The sequence below is a fragment of the Mizuhopecten yessoensis genome, unplaced genomic scaffold (assembly GCF_002113885.1).
Source record: "Mizuhopecten yessoensis strain PY_sf001 unplaced genomic scaffold, ASM211388v2 scaffold10703, whole genome shotgun sequence".
NCBI lineage: Eukaryota > Metazoa > Mollusca > Bivalvia > Pectinida > Pectinidae > Mizuhopecten > Mizuhopecten yessoensis.
The window spans coordinates 597,355-613,697 of record NW_018408679.1 but is presented as its reverse complement, the minus strand read 5'-3'; the positions used below and the strand labels follow the sequence as shown (position 1 = coordinate 613,697).

Sequence of the window (16,343 nt, the reverse complement as noted above, 5' to 3'; positions counted from 1 at the left end):
TTAACATCAATAACTTTATTACAAAAGAAACAAAAATCTAAACAAATGTCTATCACATGAATGCCCCCATTTCAATACAAATTAGTGTCATTTTTGACAGCTTTCTACTGATACTAATTAATGGAGACCTTGACCTTTGGTAATTTCAAAATGGTAACCAAGCCAAACCTTTGGTTTTTGAAATACAAACTCATACCTGACCTTTGTATCAAGTTTGATGAAAACTTGTTAACAAATGAAGTTGCTGGAGTGATGTCATTAATTTGTTGTGAAACTTCTAAAAATAGTAACAGTGATCTTAGCCTTGACCTTGGAACCCTGAAGTCCAAACTCATTCCAGATCATATTTCTTGTACTTGACATTTGTATAAAGTCAGATCAATAGAGTACAAAGACCTCAACAGTGTTACACAGTGACAAGTCGGTCACATTCCTAGGAATCACCCGTTTAAGGAAATTGTGTTTGCTACACAGAGCAATCAAAAGGTTTCTGACCACTGTCAGCATTTACAGTGGCATTACCAAGAAGATACATTTCCAAATACCGTTTATTGGATTTAATCTCAGAAACAACATACAAGGTTTTTTAACAGATGCATATAAATGGAAATTTCACCAAACTCTATCTCAAGATAAGCAATTTCTAAACATTATATCAAAATATGTGTAATGGAAATGTTACACACAACAGCTCCAGATATTTCTTTCAGTTCCCATATAATTATTGCACACTAAGTGTTCTGAGGTATAGTAACTATATATCTGTGAGGGATGGATATATTTAATAGCCAAAACTGGGGGGATGGGGGTTTGATAGGGAGTGGGGGTTGGGTTGAACAATTGATGTAGGAGGCTTTAGGTTTGATAAATTCAGGGGCTAAATGGGGTGTAAGAGGGGTTGAGTGGGTGGAGAGATTGTGGTAAAGGTGACAAATAAAGAAGTTGGGGATGATGAAGCAGAAGGAGTTAGGGGAAATTGTCAGACATAGGGGTAGAGTTGACAGTTGGAGGGTATAGTGGTTGATAAAACGGTAAGGGTTGACAGCAGAGGGGATGGACATGGACAATGGGAGGATTGGGTTTGATAGCAGGAAAGGTGTACTGCAAGATGAAATTCCTGGCAGGTTATTGATCATGATACAGCGGCATGGAGAGAGTTATCATAACATGTCAATAACATGGCACAGAGATTGTGTTATATTTAATTATTATGAACTTGCATCAAGATGAAGCGATGTCAGATATATTAATTTATCAAAAGCCTTTGACAGCCTTTACAAAACACACAGATGTCAATCATTTGGTATTCACGTTAACTGATTACTAAAGTATCGTGAACCGTTACTTAGTGTCGTTGTGCTTCAGGCCAGCAACCAAACTCAGGTTGACTTCTACTTGTATGTAAGATTTTTTGCTAGTTGGAAAAGTAATATGATTGAAATATGGCTTGTTCCACTATTACAAAAAAAAATCTAATCTTAGAAAATCAGAAGAAAAAACATCACAAAAGAAGGTTTTAATTTTTGTTATAATTGACAAGTTGTAGTCATGTTAAATTGATATAATAATTTCCAAACTTCAAAATGTTATAATATCTAAATAAATATATAATCATTGTTGGTCTACTAAGTACAGGAAGGATAACTGTACCGACTTAACTCTAGCCTGTAGGTGTTAATTGTTTCTGGGATATGAGAATCACTCAGGTCAGATACACAATGCAAACACTGTGTGGGCAACATCAATATCAGTAACAGAGTGACTTGTATATTGTCACCAACAGCATGTGTTATGAAGATAATATCTATCCACAAATATCATGAATGTCACATATTTACACCAGCCGAGGAGTCAATGTGTTATACTTATTGGCAAATAATTAAAGTTATGTTGGTCCAATGGTCAAAGTGGCATAGAATAACATTATCTTGTGTATTTCAGGTCAATGAAACAAACATCTGTGTGACCTTTTAAATCAAAATCTGACCTTCACCTTGATCCGTAAGTATCTGAAAATAGTGTGAAGTGATGTCAGATGATAACGCAATTAATTTTTAAATGATTGTGGCATGAAACAACCGTACCAACATGCACAATGTATGAATGTGTAATGTAGGTTATCACAAAACAGTCAAATACACTTAACTGTGAACAGCATTGTCAACGACACCATAGACAGGTATATATTTCACCAATATTTCATAGTCAGACAAAAATGAGTGGTTCTGTTGACCTTTACATGGAATATTCGTATTGGGCGGCGCATGACAGGCGTGTGTTAAAAACTTAGGCATTTCTATGAAGCTTATGATATCTTCAGTCCTAGAAGGTAATAACACCATACTACAGAGGGTGGTCAGGTGGTGCAGTGGATAGCCCACTCACATTTCATCAAGGTGGTCAGAGTTCACCTGCCCGACCACTTCAGTTTTCTTCAGGTACTCCGGTTACCTCCCACATAAAGGCCCCCTGTGCATCCATATCCGGGCCAACAAGAGTGATTAATATCAGTTGAAATAACCTCGTTTCATAACTGTTGTGAAATTAATAAAATTTATATTTTAAAAATAACAACACCGTGTGATCCATGTGATGTTGATTTTGCAATACAATGTAACAGCTCAAAAGAGCTAATGGTTCTCGTTTATATATATGTAGCTTTGAATAAAGATTCTTGTGTTTTTTGTATGATATGCATGGTCCATTGATTGACTTCACAATATACTTGGTACTCAGGTACTTCATCCCCAGCCTCCCATGACTACTTCAGCATCCACCTCAGAATCCTGCCACACTATCCTAATTCTTACAGACACCCATTAACGAGGACATACTGGTTCTCCCTGTCTAATCGATGTGGTGGGCAGACAATAATGGAATCCTACAATATCTTCAGTAATTTCTAAAAAGATTAAGATAAGCAAAACATATTCAAACTTTTAACATCAATCTGTGACGTTGGCTATAAACGATCATCTCTTTCCTATGCTATATAATTTATTTTGGCTATTTCCCCATTGGTAGAGTTTTTCAGGTTATATCATATAATCTAACAAGAGGCCTAGAGGGCCTGTATCGCTCACCTATTTTTTTGTAACATGAAACTGACATATATAGGTAACTTCAGACCAAATTTGGTAACTAGAACACAAGACATTTTAACATCTCTTAAACACTTCTTAAGATATTGTTGGTTGACATTTGAAATTTAAAGCTTTTAACCCATATTGACCTTTGATTCCTCATTTTAAATGAGGAAACGTTATAGCAATCCATCCCAGGTACCTGCTGGCCAAGATTGTTAAAGCTTTTAACCCATGTTAACGTTTGACCCCCGACTAGCACTTAAAGTTGACCTTTGACCTCATTACTGTAATTAAGAAAAGCTTGTCTTCATAACATTACTAAGTATCATTACTCTAGTCCAAATGGTGCTTAGGATATTGTTGTTTGAAGTTTTTAACATATTTGATCCATGTGACCTTAAAACTTTATAGCACTCCATCCCAGGTACCTACTGGCCAAATATCATGACCCTAGGTCCTCCAGTTCTCCAGAAGAAGTTGTTTAAAAGAAAAGGTTGACGGACAGGCGGACAGACGGACGGATGGACGGACGGACCAGGTGAGCTAAAAAGATTACTGCAATGTTTGGCACAGTATTTGTAATTCTAACTTTGATCTGCTTGATAATGAAATTACTGTGCAAAATTAGTTTGTTTGTATGAGAAATGAAAAAGTGTTGTCTGAATTTTTAAATCAAATTATAAGATATAATCCTGGTTAAAGAATCTACAGGATATATACATCGTTTAGAAAAAAGGGTTAACAGAGAGGCATATTTTTGCAATGATTCATTGAAAGATTTTTTTCTCTAGTAAGGATATATGATGGCTAACAAATAATGGTTGACCAGCTACTACACGTATGTATACAACTGAATTTTTAGAATACATTGTAAGCTATTTCTCAAATCACAATTATGTATTGACTTTTATATTGAGTTCAACCAGAAATTCTAAATCAAGCATCAAGGACATCTCACGTGCATTGTGGCAAGATCAATGGTTCTTTCAAGCTGTCAGTATGTTTTATCAGTTTCGTATACAAAGTTTGGACATCCTTAAATGGCCTTAGCTGTTGACAGGATGTTCAAGCCTTGACAACCAAGCAACACACAAAGGTATGTAACATATCTGTTCTAAGAAAAGTGCATGCCCTAATAAAGGCACACAGACATTTAGAAAAAAGATCCTTTGGATTAGGATAACTCTTTAGCCTGCTTTAACCTTCAATGAAGTATTATAGGTATTAATTTAAAATTTAAAATAATATTTGTTGTTTTCTTACATCACATAGTGGATCACTAAGGTAACAGACTAGTGGATCTAACATGACAATGACATCAATATCAGCACTTCCCTGGTCACTGATACCATCAACCTGTCTGTTAAGCAGCATCTGTTAAATTCAGTGTTTACTGACGGATAACAAGACAAAGTGTAACATCAATGTCATATTTGGTTTAATTTACTGTCAAGATCACATGATACAGATTACTGTCAAGGTCACACAATACAGATTACCGTCAAGGTCACACAATACAGATTATTGTCAAGGTCACACAATACAGATTACTGTCAAGGTCACACAATACAGATTACTGTCAAGGTCACAATATAGTTTATTCCCAAGCTCATATTTAAGGCGTACTGGTAAGGTCATACGTTGTTGTCAAGGACATGTGTAGTTTATTGTTTAGGTCACATGAAGGGTCTATTGTCAAGTTCACATATAAGACTTAATGTCAAAATAATATATGTAGACTGCTGTCAAGGTCACGTTTGTATTTTTTTCTGTAAAAGTCACAGAAATAATTATACAGACTATATTTAGGTTATATGTTTGGTTGTTGTCAATACTTAATATTAAATTAATTCTAAACCACATACAGCGACACTGCATATTTGTCAAGGTCAAAACAAAATATTGTTAATTTTATATACATATTTAAAAAGAAAGACAAGGGTATATTTAGCCAATCTTGCTGGCATTGTTCATCCTGTAAAATGGAGAGTCCGTAGTCTTGGTTACTATTTATAAGGTCTAGAGTCCTTTTTTCTTCATCTCAAGAATATTAAATCAAGAACAATGTCAAGGTCACAGCTACAGTGCAATGTTCCACAACAAAGTGCACCATTTTAAGTCACTGATATACTTTTACAACAATAGCAACAGTTTAACTATATAATGTTCGATAACTGGGACACACTATATCCACGGATACTCATCTGGCCGGTGCCAGACCCACAAAATCGATACCACTGGACCTTACGACAAGGAATCTGAATTAGCTGGCCACTTCATCCCCATTGCTCTGTCAGATAGAGCAGATCAATGGTATGTGAGGAAAGTGTGCAGACAGCATGGCCACACTATCAACAAATCCCTGTGGACTATACAAACAGAGAGGCCACTCATACTTGTTCATAATATATCTAAATGGCCACACAAGCAACAAATCCCTGTGGGATACAAACTGGCTATTGGCTATTATACAAAGTGTCTATAAACATTGTCAATTTCTCAAACATAATCGATACAGAAATCAGCTTTTATATTAAGCTTCAGATTTTCAAACCTGCCACCTATAGATATAGGTCAATGTTGTATGTCAGTCTGAATAATATCTTCAATTCATGTGGACTCTCTACCGATATTGTTTTTAGGTACCCAGAACTTCTGTCAGGGTTTACACTGTCAACAGTGTGATCCCTATATATATATCATCTTAGCTTCATGTGTAACAAAACAAATCAATCTGAACATTTCAGATTTTAAATATTTGCAATATAATTCTGTTAAACAATTTACCAACGATTAAATACTAAAATGTTTTTGAACATCTTAATGAAAGATTCCTTCAATTAACAAAAATTACAAGAACTTTCTTACAAGTTAAGCCAATTATGAAGCCTCTTTGTCTCAGACAGGCTAAGAAGGAGAGTTACTTCACATATAATGTAGCTGGAATATGTATGTACATCCATGTCAGTACAAACTCTATCCATGTCAGTACAAACTCTATCCATGTCTGTACAAACTCTATCCATGTCAGTAACAAACCCTATCCATGTCAGTACAAACTCTATCCATGTCAGTACAAACTCTATCCATGTCTGTAATAATCTCTAGTCAAATTAGTAACAAACTCTAATCAAATTAGTAACAAACTCTAATCAAGTTAGTAACAAAATCTAGTCAAGTCAGTAACAATCTCTAGTCAAATTAGTAACAAACTCTAATCAAGTTAGTAACAAACTCTAATCAAGTTAGTAACAAACTCTAGTCAAGTCAGTAACAAAATCTATCCATGTCTGTAACTAACTCTAGTCAAGTCAGTAAGACTCTTTAAAACAAATAATTCAAATAAGCTAACTAGTAACAGTAACAAAATCTAGCCAAGTCAGTAGTAAACTGTAGCCAAGTCAGTAGTAAACTGTAGCCAAGTCAGTAGTAAACTGTAGCCAAGTCAGTAGTAAAATGTAGCCAAGTCAGTAGTACACTGTAGCCAAGTCAGTAGTAAACTGTAGCCAAGTCAGTAGTAAACTGTAGCTAAGTTACAACGGCTTTAGCCAATTGTAAGTAAAAAGTAACTGACTGAAAAGTCATGATCAACACATTTTGATATTTAGCGAATGATAAACAGTAATTAATTGACCAAAACAATCAATTTACGAACATTAAATGTAATATTGAAGTAAATCGTGTTGTAGTCAACAGCATATATAGCATCTACTTTAAAATAACTTCTTGATAAAATATACTCAATGTAAAGAAAATCTCCACTATCATCTCTCAAACAGACTGGGTCCAGTTGAGTTATCTCTCTTACAAGTACATTTTCTCAAGTAAGAGTTATTTCCCTTACCATAGTAAGTGACCAGCTAATTTTCAATAGTAAACTGTAGCCAAGTCAGTAGTAAACTGTAGCCAAGTCAGTAGTAAACTGTAGCCAAGTCAGTAGTAAACTGTAGCTAAGTTACAACGGCTTTAGCCAATTGTAAGTAAAAAGTAACTGACTGAAAAGTCATGATCAACACATTTTGATATTTAGCGAATGATAAACAGTAATTAATTGACCAAAACAATCAATTTACGAACATTAAATGTAATATTGAAGTAAATCGTGTTGTAGTCAACAGCATATATAGCATCTACTTTAAAATAACTTCTTGATAAAATATACTCAATGTAAAGAAAATCTCCACTATCATCTCTCAAACAGACTGGGTCCAGTTGAGTTATCTCTCTTACAAGTACATTTTCTCAAGTAAGAGTTATTTCCCTTACCATAGTAAGTGACCAGCTAATTTTCAGTAGTAAACTGTAGCCAAGTCAGTAGTAAACTGTAGCCAAGTCAGTAGTAAACTGTAGCTAAGTTACAACGGCTTTAGCCAATTGTAAGTAAAAAGTAACTGACTGAAAAGTCATGATCAACACATTTTGATATTTAGCGAATGATAAACAGTAATTAATTGACCAAAACAATCAATTTACGAACATTAAATGTAATATTGAAGTAAATCGTGTTGTAGTCAACAGCATATATAGCATCTACTTTAAAATAACTTCTTGATAAAATATACTCAATGTAAAGAAAATCTCCACTATCATCTCTCAAACAGACTGGGTCCAGTTGAGTTATCTCTCTTACAAGTACATTTTCTCAAGTAAGAGTTATTTCCCTTACCATAGTAAGTGACAAGCTAATTTTCAATTTATTTCTCATTCCTATTAAGACAATTGAGTCCAGCCAAATTAGCAATACTGATTTTCTATACTACTACCACCTACCCTTTGCATGAAAAATCCATTAATACAGTTTGTGAATGTCGGTATACTTGAGAAGTTGAGAACACTGGAAAGCTGTATGGGATTAAATAAACATTTATGAATCCTGTGTGATAAATGATTTATCCATAATCGTAATAGAAATTAAGAATGTACAAAAAATTGACTTCATTCCTATTAAAGGTTGGAGCAATTTCAAAAGCTGGTTGCACAGTAGGAGTGGTCGGAAACAATGTTAACAGATCATTGTTCTGAATGAGAAACTGAAGACTCTTCAAAATTGAAATCATGATTGGTTACATCTGCAATACTTCTTTTACTCCTTTAGTACCTCTGCCAATTTGTTGGCCATCTTGGAAGTTGACAACTTTTCTTGAAGTGCAAATACCCGAGAATCTGATCAGCTGAAATTCTAAAATTCCTTTTTTGCTATGAATAGTAGCACCAGTGTGTACAACATTTTATCTAAACTAGATAGTGTCTGTAAGACATGAATGTCCCCAACACCATGTGAAATTAGTTTCAATGTTTGATAATGTTCTATAAATACAAGAGGCCCAGAGGGTCTGTATCGCTCACCTGGATACCAAAGCAATTTTATGTAAGGTTATGGGGTGGGGTTAAGCCTCCATGGGTGGGGCAGTCCCCAAGGCCATCCTGTAAGCATATGTGCATTCATCTCTTTATATTCAGCAATTGTATAAATGGTTATAGGGTGGGGCTCTCAACTGTTTCCAAGCTGTGACTAAGAAACTAGGTCCCTAGGGGTTCGGTCAGACCCCAGAGTCTATTTTGATACCATGACTGCATTCGTCTCTTTATGCCCAGCATTTGTATATATAGTTTTGGGCTGGGGATCTCAACCGTTTTAAAGTTATGGCTCAGGGACTATGTCTCCAAGGGTGGGGCCAGACCCTAGGCAATCCTGGAAGCAAATGTGCATTCTTCTCTTTATACTCAGCAATTGTATATATGGTTATATGGTGGGGATTGCAGCCATTTCCAAGTAATTAACTTTTTTGGCCCCCATCCCTTAGCCCGGGCTTCAGCCCTACCATTTGTATAATTTTGAATCCCTGCCTCCCATGAATGCTTCCGACCAAATATGATCAATATTCATGGCATAGTTTAACAGAAGAAGTCGTTTATAGCAATATAGCCAAATTGCCCCCTTTTGGCCCCACCCCTCAGCTCCCTGGGGGGTCAGCCCAACCATTTGTACAATTTGAATCTCCACCACCTAGGGATGCTTCCAGTCAAATATGGTTGGTATCCATCTTTTAGTTCCAGAGAAGAAGTCGCTTAAAGCAATATAGCTAAATTGCCCCCTTTTTGCCCCACCCCTCAGCCCCCTTAAAGGTCAGCTCCACCATTTGTACAATTTTGAACATGAACCCAACCAAGGTACTCTCACTTAAAATCTGAATAAACTTTGATGAAAATTTGTTAAACTAGAAAATGTCTGTAAGATATAAATGCCCCCGCTCATGGACAGGATGGGACGGGACGGACATGGGCAACACTATATGCCCCCCATTTTATGACGGGGGCATAAAAACGAAGTAGCGATATATAAGAGTGAAGACAATGAATCAGTTGATATTTATTTTATACAGCAAGTTACCTTGGCCTTGGAACCCTAACACAGAGATGTCAGAAGTATTCTCCTACTTGTCCTTTGTATAAATTTTGATCAAAATCTATCATAGAATGAAGTTGTTAGCATGTTTCCAGTGAATCGTGATGCGACCGGATGTGATGGCCATGGGTAACACTATATATGCCCCCTATTTTATTGCAGCTAGGGGCAAAACCAAAAGCAAAGGAGCAATATCATTAAATGGAATAACAAGTGATCTAGTGTAAGCAAATAATCAGAAGATATAAAATGAAATAAAGAAATAAGAGATTTAAAATAAATCAATTATTCTGAACAAAAAGAAAATGATAATACCAAACTTTTCACGCAATAGTCTGAGAGCAGAATTCAAATGTGTGCAGTAAACATTTGGTCACTTACCTGTGATATCAGGAACAGTGAGGCCACTACTAGGCGTTGAGTGATTTGCCTTACATGATGGGGTAAGATATTGCTTAGAAGTCTGGCTCTCAACCTGTTGGTTAAACTGATTGACATCATTGTCACTAAAGCTGAACCGGCTGGGTACTTTCTCCGGTGTATTGGCTTTACTCGTATCACTGGCCGTCTCTATAGAGAAGACTGGATTGTCAAGTCCATCAACGGGGTTAATGATTGTTTCAAGTTCATTCAAGATATCAAGGTCATTGGGTCCATTAGGATCAATAAGTCCATCAGGATTTATGTGAATATTTGGATTTAAAAGTCCATCAGAATTATGAATATCATGATTGAAATGCACATGAATATTGGGTTTTGTGAGTCCATCAGCATTTTTGTGAATATCAGGTTTTGGATGTTCACCAGGCTTAGTGACTATGTCAGGATTAGCACTGTCAGTTTTGATTATCTCCCCTTGTGTTGTAAACACAGGGTTGACAATTCCCTCTTTGGTTGCCTCCCTTTTCTGCCCTTGCTCAATACTGAGGAGGTCTTCGTTGGAGGCTGTGCTAGGGGTGGAAGCATTGGTGACTTCTATTTGGATGTTAACAGGGCTGTTCTGGCCTCCATCCTTTAACACACTGCTATCTGTAACTGTAATGCCCTTTTTGCTTGCATCCTTCGGGACATCTTTAACTGTGTTGCCTTTCTTATCCACATTCTTTAAGCCACTGCTATCTCCAACTTTGTTTCCTTTTTTCATCATTTTTGTCACTGAAACCATGGAAAAATTACAATTCAAATCTATCAATTTTCTGTAAAAAAGATAAGATGGCTACAAATTTCAAAGAAATTAAGATACAAATGGCAGAAGCTTAGTGTGGTTGAAATTTGATACACGTTCTGGTTGGCACCATGTTATCATCGAGTACATACAATATCTTCAGCATAAGTAGCAACACCGTATTATATAGGGTGGTTGGGTGGTGCAGTGGATAGTGCACTTGTCTTTCATGAAGGCAGACAAAAAAGGGTATAGGGTCACCTGCCTGACAAAGTGGGTTTCTCCGGGTACTCCAGTTTCCTCCCACATTAAGACCCCTTGCACGCTTACATCCGGGCCAACAAGAGTGATGAATGTAAGTTAAAACAACTTGTTTCATAATTGTTGTAAAAGAAATTAAGTTTACCTTTTACAGAAAATCATGATGTCCAATTATACATAGATACCTAGATTTTGTCCAAGTAATTAATTCAAAGGGGATACTGAATTTATCAATTTGGTCTTACCTCTATTTAAGCCACATATGTGTTCTCTTGATCAGAAACCATGGTGATGCAAAAGGTCAAAGTCTGCTTGGGTCCATATCTGAAAATCAAAATCCTAATTTACATGGTCATGCAATATAATAAATGTACACTTATATATCTTTCATTGTCTGGATACAACTGTCACCAAATCATTATAACAAGAGGATCATGACTACTGAGTAATATGTTATTTAAACCATAGCAGCCAACAGGAGGCCTTATATGCCTACTGGCACAGAGAGACTTAAGGTTAAGGTAAGGAAGCCAACAGGTATTAAAAAGACAGCTTGCTCAACATCACAACATGTCCTATTATATCAACTCTGGTTACTCAAGGTGAAATAGCGAAGTGAATGATGAAGCAAACATCACAACATGTTCTATTATATCAACTCTGGTTACTCAAGGAGAAATAGCGAAGTGAATGATGAAGCAAACGTCACAAGATGTTCTATTATATCAACTCTGCTTACTCAAGGTGAAATATCGAAGTGAATGATGAAGCAAACATCACATGATGTTCTATTATATCAACTCTGGTTACTCAAGGTGAAATAGCGAAGTGACTGATGAAGCAAACATCACAACATGTTCTATTATATCAACTCTGGTTACTCAAGGTGAAATAGCGAAGTGGATGATGAAGCAAACATCACAACATGTTCTCATAATGAAGTCTTATGTAAATTTTTAGGAAGACATATCGTAAGAGGAAAGAGAGTAGTGTGCTTACACCGGGGATCAAACCGGTGACCCCAGACTTCCTAGTCGGACGTTCTACCACTGAACTTCAGGAAAATTCCCTCTAGTGTGAAGCAACTGTTATCCTATCCACAAGTAAAATCTGCCACACTACTCCCTCCTTGTTAACCCTTTTACCACTGTAGACCATAATAGACTCATCCAGATCAATGAATGGTAGAGTCTACTAAAGTTACATAGGGGTGAAAGGGTTAAATGTGTTTGCCCTTGAACACCAAAACCCAGGTTCTGACTTCCTGTCACCACAGGGAGGGCCACAGGCACCATTTGTAACAGGAAAGAGAGTAGTGTGCTTCCACCGGGGATCAAACCAGCGATCACAGACTTACTAGTTGGACCCTCTACCATTTAGCTAAAGGGAAATTCCCTGTAGCGCAAAACTAGAAGACGACCATAATCCTATGTAAAAATACAATCTGCCACAATTATAGAGTTCAATATGATTTTTGTATACTTGGTACTGATGCGACCTTATGCCACACTGTACCTCTGTGGTCAGCCTCTCACAGTGTTATCTATGACAGGAGGCTGTGAACTGATCCAAAGTCCCTGTCACTGACCAACATGTATTCCCTATAGCCAAGTACATTTAGCTTCTTACCCTACAGACAAATTATGGTCAGGAACATAGTATAAGTTGATTAGCATACAGATTACTTGTGTCCTAATACTGCATTATCAATACTACAGCAGTATTTCATAATCTGGGAGAGGAAAATGGGACAGGTCAGCTAAAACTATGCACTGTTGATGACTTCATAAATACTTAATATACCATCACAGGATTAGCTGTAATTCTTCAAACCCATGGGAGTCCATAATGAAAGCACTTCATGTATAAATCACTGCCAAGCTTTAGGTGTAGGTATTCCAAGCAATTTTCATATTGCAATATTGCAATTTTCACAAATATATTGTAGTCCAAAAATTCTGTTAATTTAAAATGATATTGAATAAAAATATAAAATTGAGCTGTTCAGTTAAGGTTCTGCGATCTTTAATTTTCCCGCATTGCTAAACGTCCAGGGCATTATGGTTGTCACGGTTTCCTATCCTGGACATTTTCTCCGTGAATTGTGTACAGTGATATATTTCAAATTCTAACTCCCTAACAAGAGGCCCAGATGGTCTGTATCGCTCACCTGGATAATAAAGCAACCATGGGAAATTATTCTTATTACATAAAATCCCTCCAATGGTACAGAAGAAGAAATATTGTAAAGATTTAAACCTCGAATTTCCCTATTGGGCCCCACAACTCTCAGCACCCAGAGGGGCCTCAACCTTCTTTTATACAAAATTGAGTCCCATTTGCCATAGTATGCTCCAGGCTAAATTGGGATAAAATCCCTTATTTCCTGTGGTAGAAGAAGGATCTACCTCTATTTCCCCTATTGGGCCCACCAACTGTTATACAACATTGAGTCCCCTTGGACCAAGGATCCTTAATCCCTATGGTAGAAAAGGGATTTTTAATGTTTTATCTCAATTCCCCCTATTGGGCCCCGTTCCTCTGCCCCCAGGGAGTTCATACCCACCCTTTATACAACATTAAGTCCCCTTGGCCCAAGGATGCTCCAGACCAAATTGGGATGAAATCCCTTTATCCCTATGATAGAAGGATTTAAAAGGTTTATTTCTATTTCGCCTATTTGGCCCAATTGCTCTGCCCCCAGGGGGGCCACACCCACCGCTAAATCAAATTTGAATTCCCTTGGCCAAAGGATGCTCCAGACTAAAATTAATCGAAAAATCTACTTGGCCGTTCAGGACAAGTAGCGTTTAAAAGGAAAAATTGACATACAAAATGACGGAAGCTCACTTGCCCTTTGTTCAGGTGAGCTAAAAATGCCTGCAGCTTATAAAAGTCTTTGTATATAGGAAACAGTATAAAAGGAAAGAAACTTTTTAAGGTCGGTATACTGTAGAAAAGTGGTAGGACTCCATCCCTTGAAGGCATGCAGAACTCTGTAATCAAATGTGGAACTTCTTAGTGGTATTTGATACCTAGAGCTTCATAGTCCTTCCCAGTTAGCAAACATGCATGTATACTGCATGGGTTGACTTTCGTAATTGTTTTGATCAATTTTGTAAATCATTCATGTTTATATTTAATCACCATCAAATAACTAAAATAATGGAAAAGGGCCTCAATTTTCCTCCAAGTTCCCTGATTGAGGAAAACTGTTGAAATTTAAGTGCATGTCACAGTATGATAACAGGAAACAAGTATTGATATGATTCTACTGTTTGTTATTTGTTATTGTTCAAACTGCAGAACGATAAGGTGACAAACAATTAAATGTCGATACTCATACACTCACTATTTAGTATGTTTTAGCTGAAGCTGGTCGACTGGAAATGGCCGTTGGCAAATCTGTTTCTCATAAACACCAACTAAGTAAATACTCATTCAAATGACAGCATTCTTGGTACTTCAATATTTTTGTTTGAATTTGTTTAAAGTATTTCCTCCAGTAAATCTAAAAAATATTTGTTTTCCTTAACAGTGTGCAATTTGTTTCATCTCTAAACCACTTCATGAAAAATCAATCAATATTTCATTAACTTACCTATAACATACAGCCATAGAATAAGAGTTTACACACCACATGCAATATAGGTCTATGAAATATATAGATTTGCTCTAGTCCTACAGAAATTATGATAGACCAGACCTTAACCAAGAAAATGTTACTTGTATATTTAGTGTTGATAATATGAATTAAGAACATATATAAAGGAAGTAAAATAATTCAACGCAAGACTTTTTCTATTTAACCCTTTACCATTGTAGACCATAATGGACTCATCCATATCAATGCATGGTAAAGTCTACTAAAGTTACATAGGGATGAAAGGGCTAAATACTATATTTATCATTGATGCATACACATCATAAGAAACAACTTCAAAGACCGTTTGGTCTATGAAGTAAATGATTCCCCAAAACAGACCTATATCTTTTTCATGGTAATTGTCCATCAGTCTATCTATATTTTTCATGGTAATTGTCTATCAGTCTACCTATATTTTCAAATGCTGATTACAAATTAATTGATTTTAAATTATTCAACGAGTAAAGATTGAAAGAGTGACAAACCATACAAACATGGCAAACCACCCGAGAAAATGGTAGTAGCAGCATTAGTGTATTGTAACTAGTGTCAAATCTGGTACAAAAGTTAAAGGCATACATTTCCTATCACACATATGACATGACTTTTGACCACCGTCGTAATGGCATTGTCCCATTAAATGTTGATAGAATGTTGGGCCAACATTATAATAATTGTTGAGCCAGTGTTGGCACAAATCCCTTCCATCATACATATCTACATATAATGAACTTTCACTGCGGCAAGTTACACAAAAAAAATGGTAAAGAGGAGTTGCACTTACTTTAGGTTTCTGGAGCAGAAATTAATGTTTCAATGGCCATATCTCCAGGAAAAATAGTTGAATCATGAATGTCTTTCTTCATACACATCAACATATGACGTACATTCAATGTGCAAATTACGAGAAAAAAATCCAACCAACAGTTTACAATGTTCACAGACTGAGACAGACAGAAGGACGGACAGGGCAAGTCCTATATACTTCGTTTGCAGGGAGTACAATAAAATGTATATAAATGAATATTACAGATGCTTTCAACTTGTGAGAGGAACATTATAGTGATATCTAATGCAATATGAGTTACCCCTTCGTTAAGTCTTCTGGGTAAAAAGTGCAGGTATTCAATGACTGTTACCAGTTGAGATCGATCATCTTCACTGAAGAAAATGGTGGTTAGCAGCAATGTTTGATGCTAGAATGTAACCAACCTAATTGAAAATGAAAGAGAGAATAACATTAAACAAAGATGAGAGTAACAAACGACCCCCAATAGTTACACATAGATTTGTGTTGAGGCAGAGAGAAAGGCAAATGGCCGTGATGAGTAGGATCAAGTCTTGGTCAATGCTTGGGTGGTATGGGTTTGTGTTCTACATCCTAGTAACAGCTATGGTCAACCTGCAACCAACCCAGTGGCGCAACACTTGTGATTGCAGCCTCCACGCCCCTCCCCCCACCCTGTAGGCAAAGGCAAATAAACTACTGAGACATAACTTTTTGTGATAGACTAATAATTTTAAGTACAGGTTCTGCAATTTTATTGTTGGAAGTTTTGAAGCAAGATAATCCAACCCAGCCATAAACATCAGTGGTGATTTAACATGACAGATACGTCATCTTATCTACAGACCCAACCCAGTGATCTAATTGACAGAACTCACTAGGTTATCTCATGAATATTGTTTTTGATCCAGAAATTTCACTGTGTTATCGTAATAACTCTGAGTGATTTTTTATTCATAATGCATTAAAAAAGAATAAACGCCTTAGTTGCT

General features: G+C 36.4%; 1 protein-coding gene across 4 annotated transcripts in view; it reads right to left on the bottom strand.

Annotated features, from left to right (window-relative positions):
- LOC110461901 overlaps positions 1–16,343 on the bottom strand; it is a 112,146-nt gene that overhangs the window by 91,003 nt on the left and 4,800 nt on the right. For all 4 annotated transcript variants that reach the window (XM_021515629.1, XM_021515630.1, XM_021515631.1 and 1 more), the window contains exons 3-4: positions 11,164–11,242; positions 9,874–10,647 (exon numbers count right to left, since the gene is read on the bottom strand). In XM_021515629.1, the coding sequence (XP_021371304.1) occupies positions 9,874–10,639 (766 nt within the window). In that variant the 5' untranslated portion in view covers positions 10,640–10,647; positions 11,164–11,242. The remainder of the gene's footprint in view (positions 1–9,873; positions 10,648–11,163; positions 11,243–16,343) is intronic.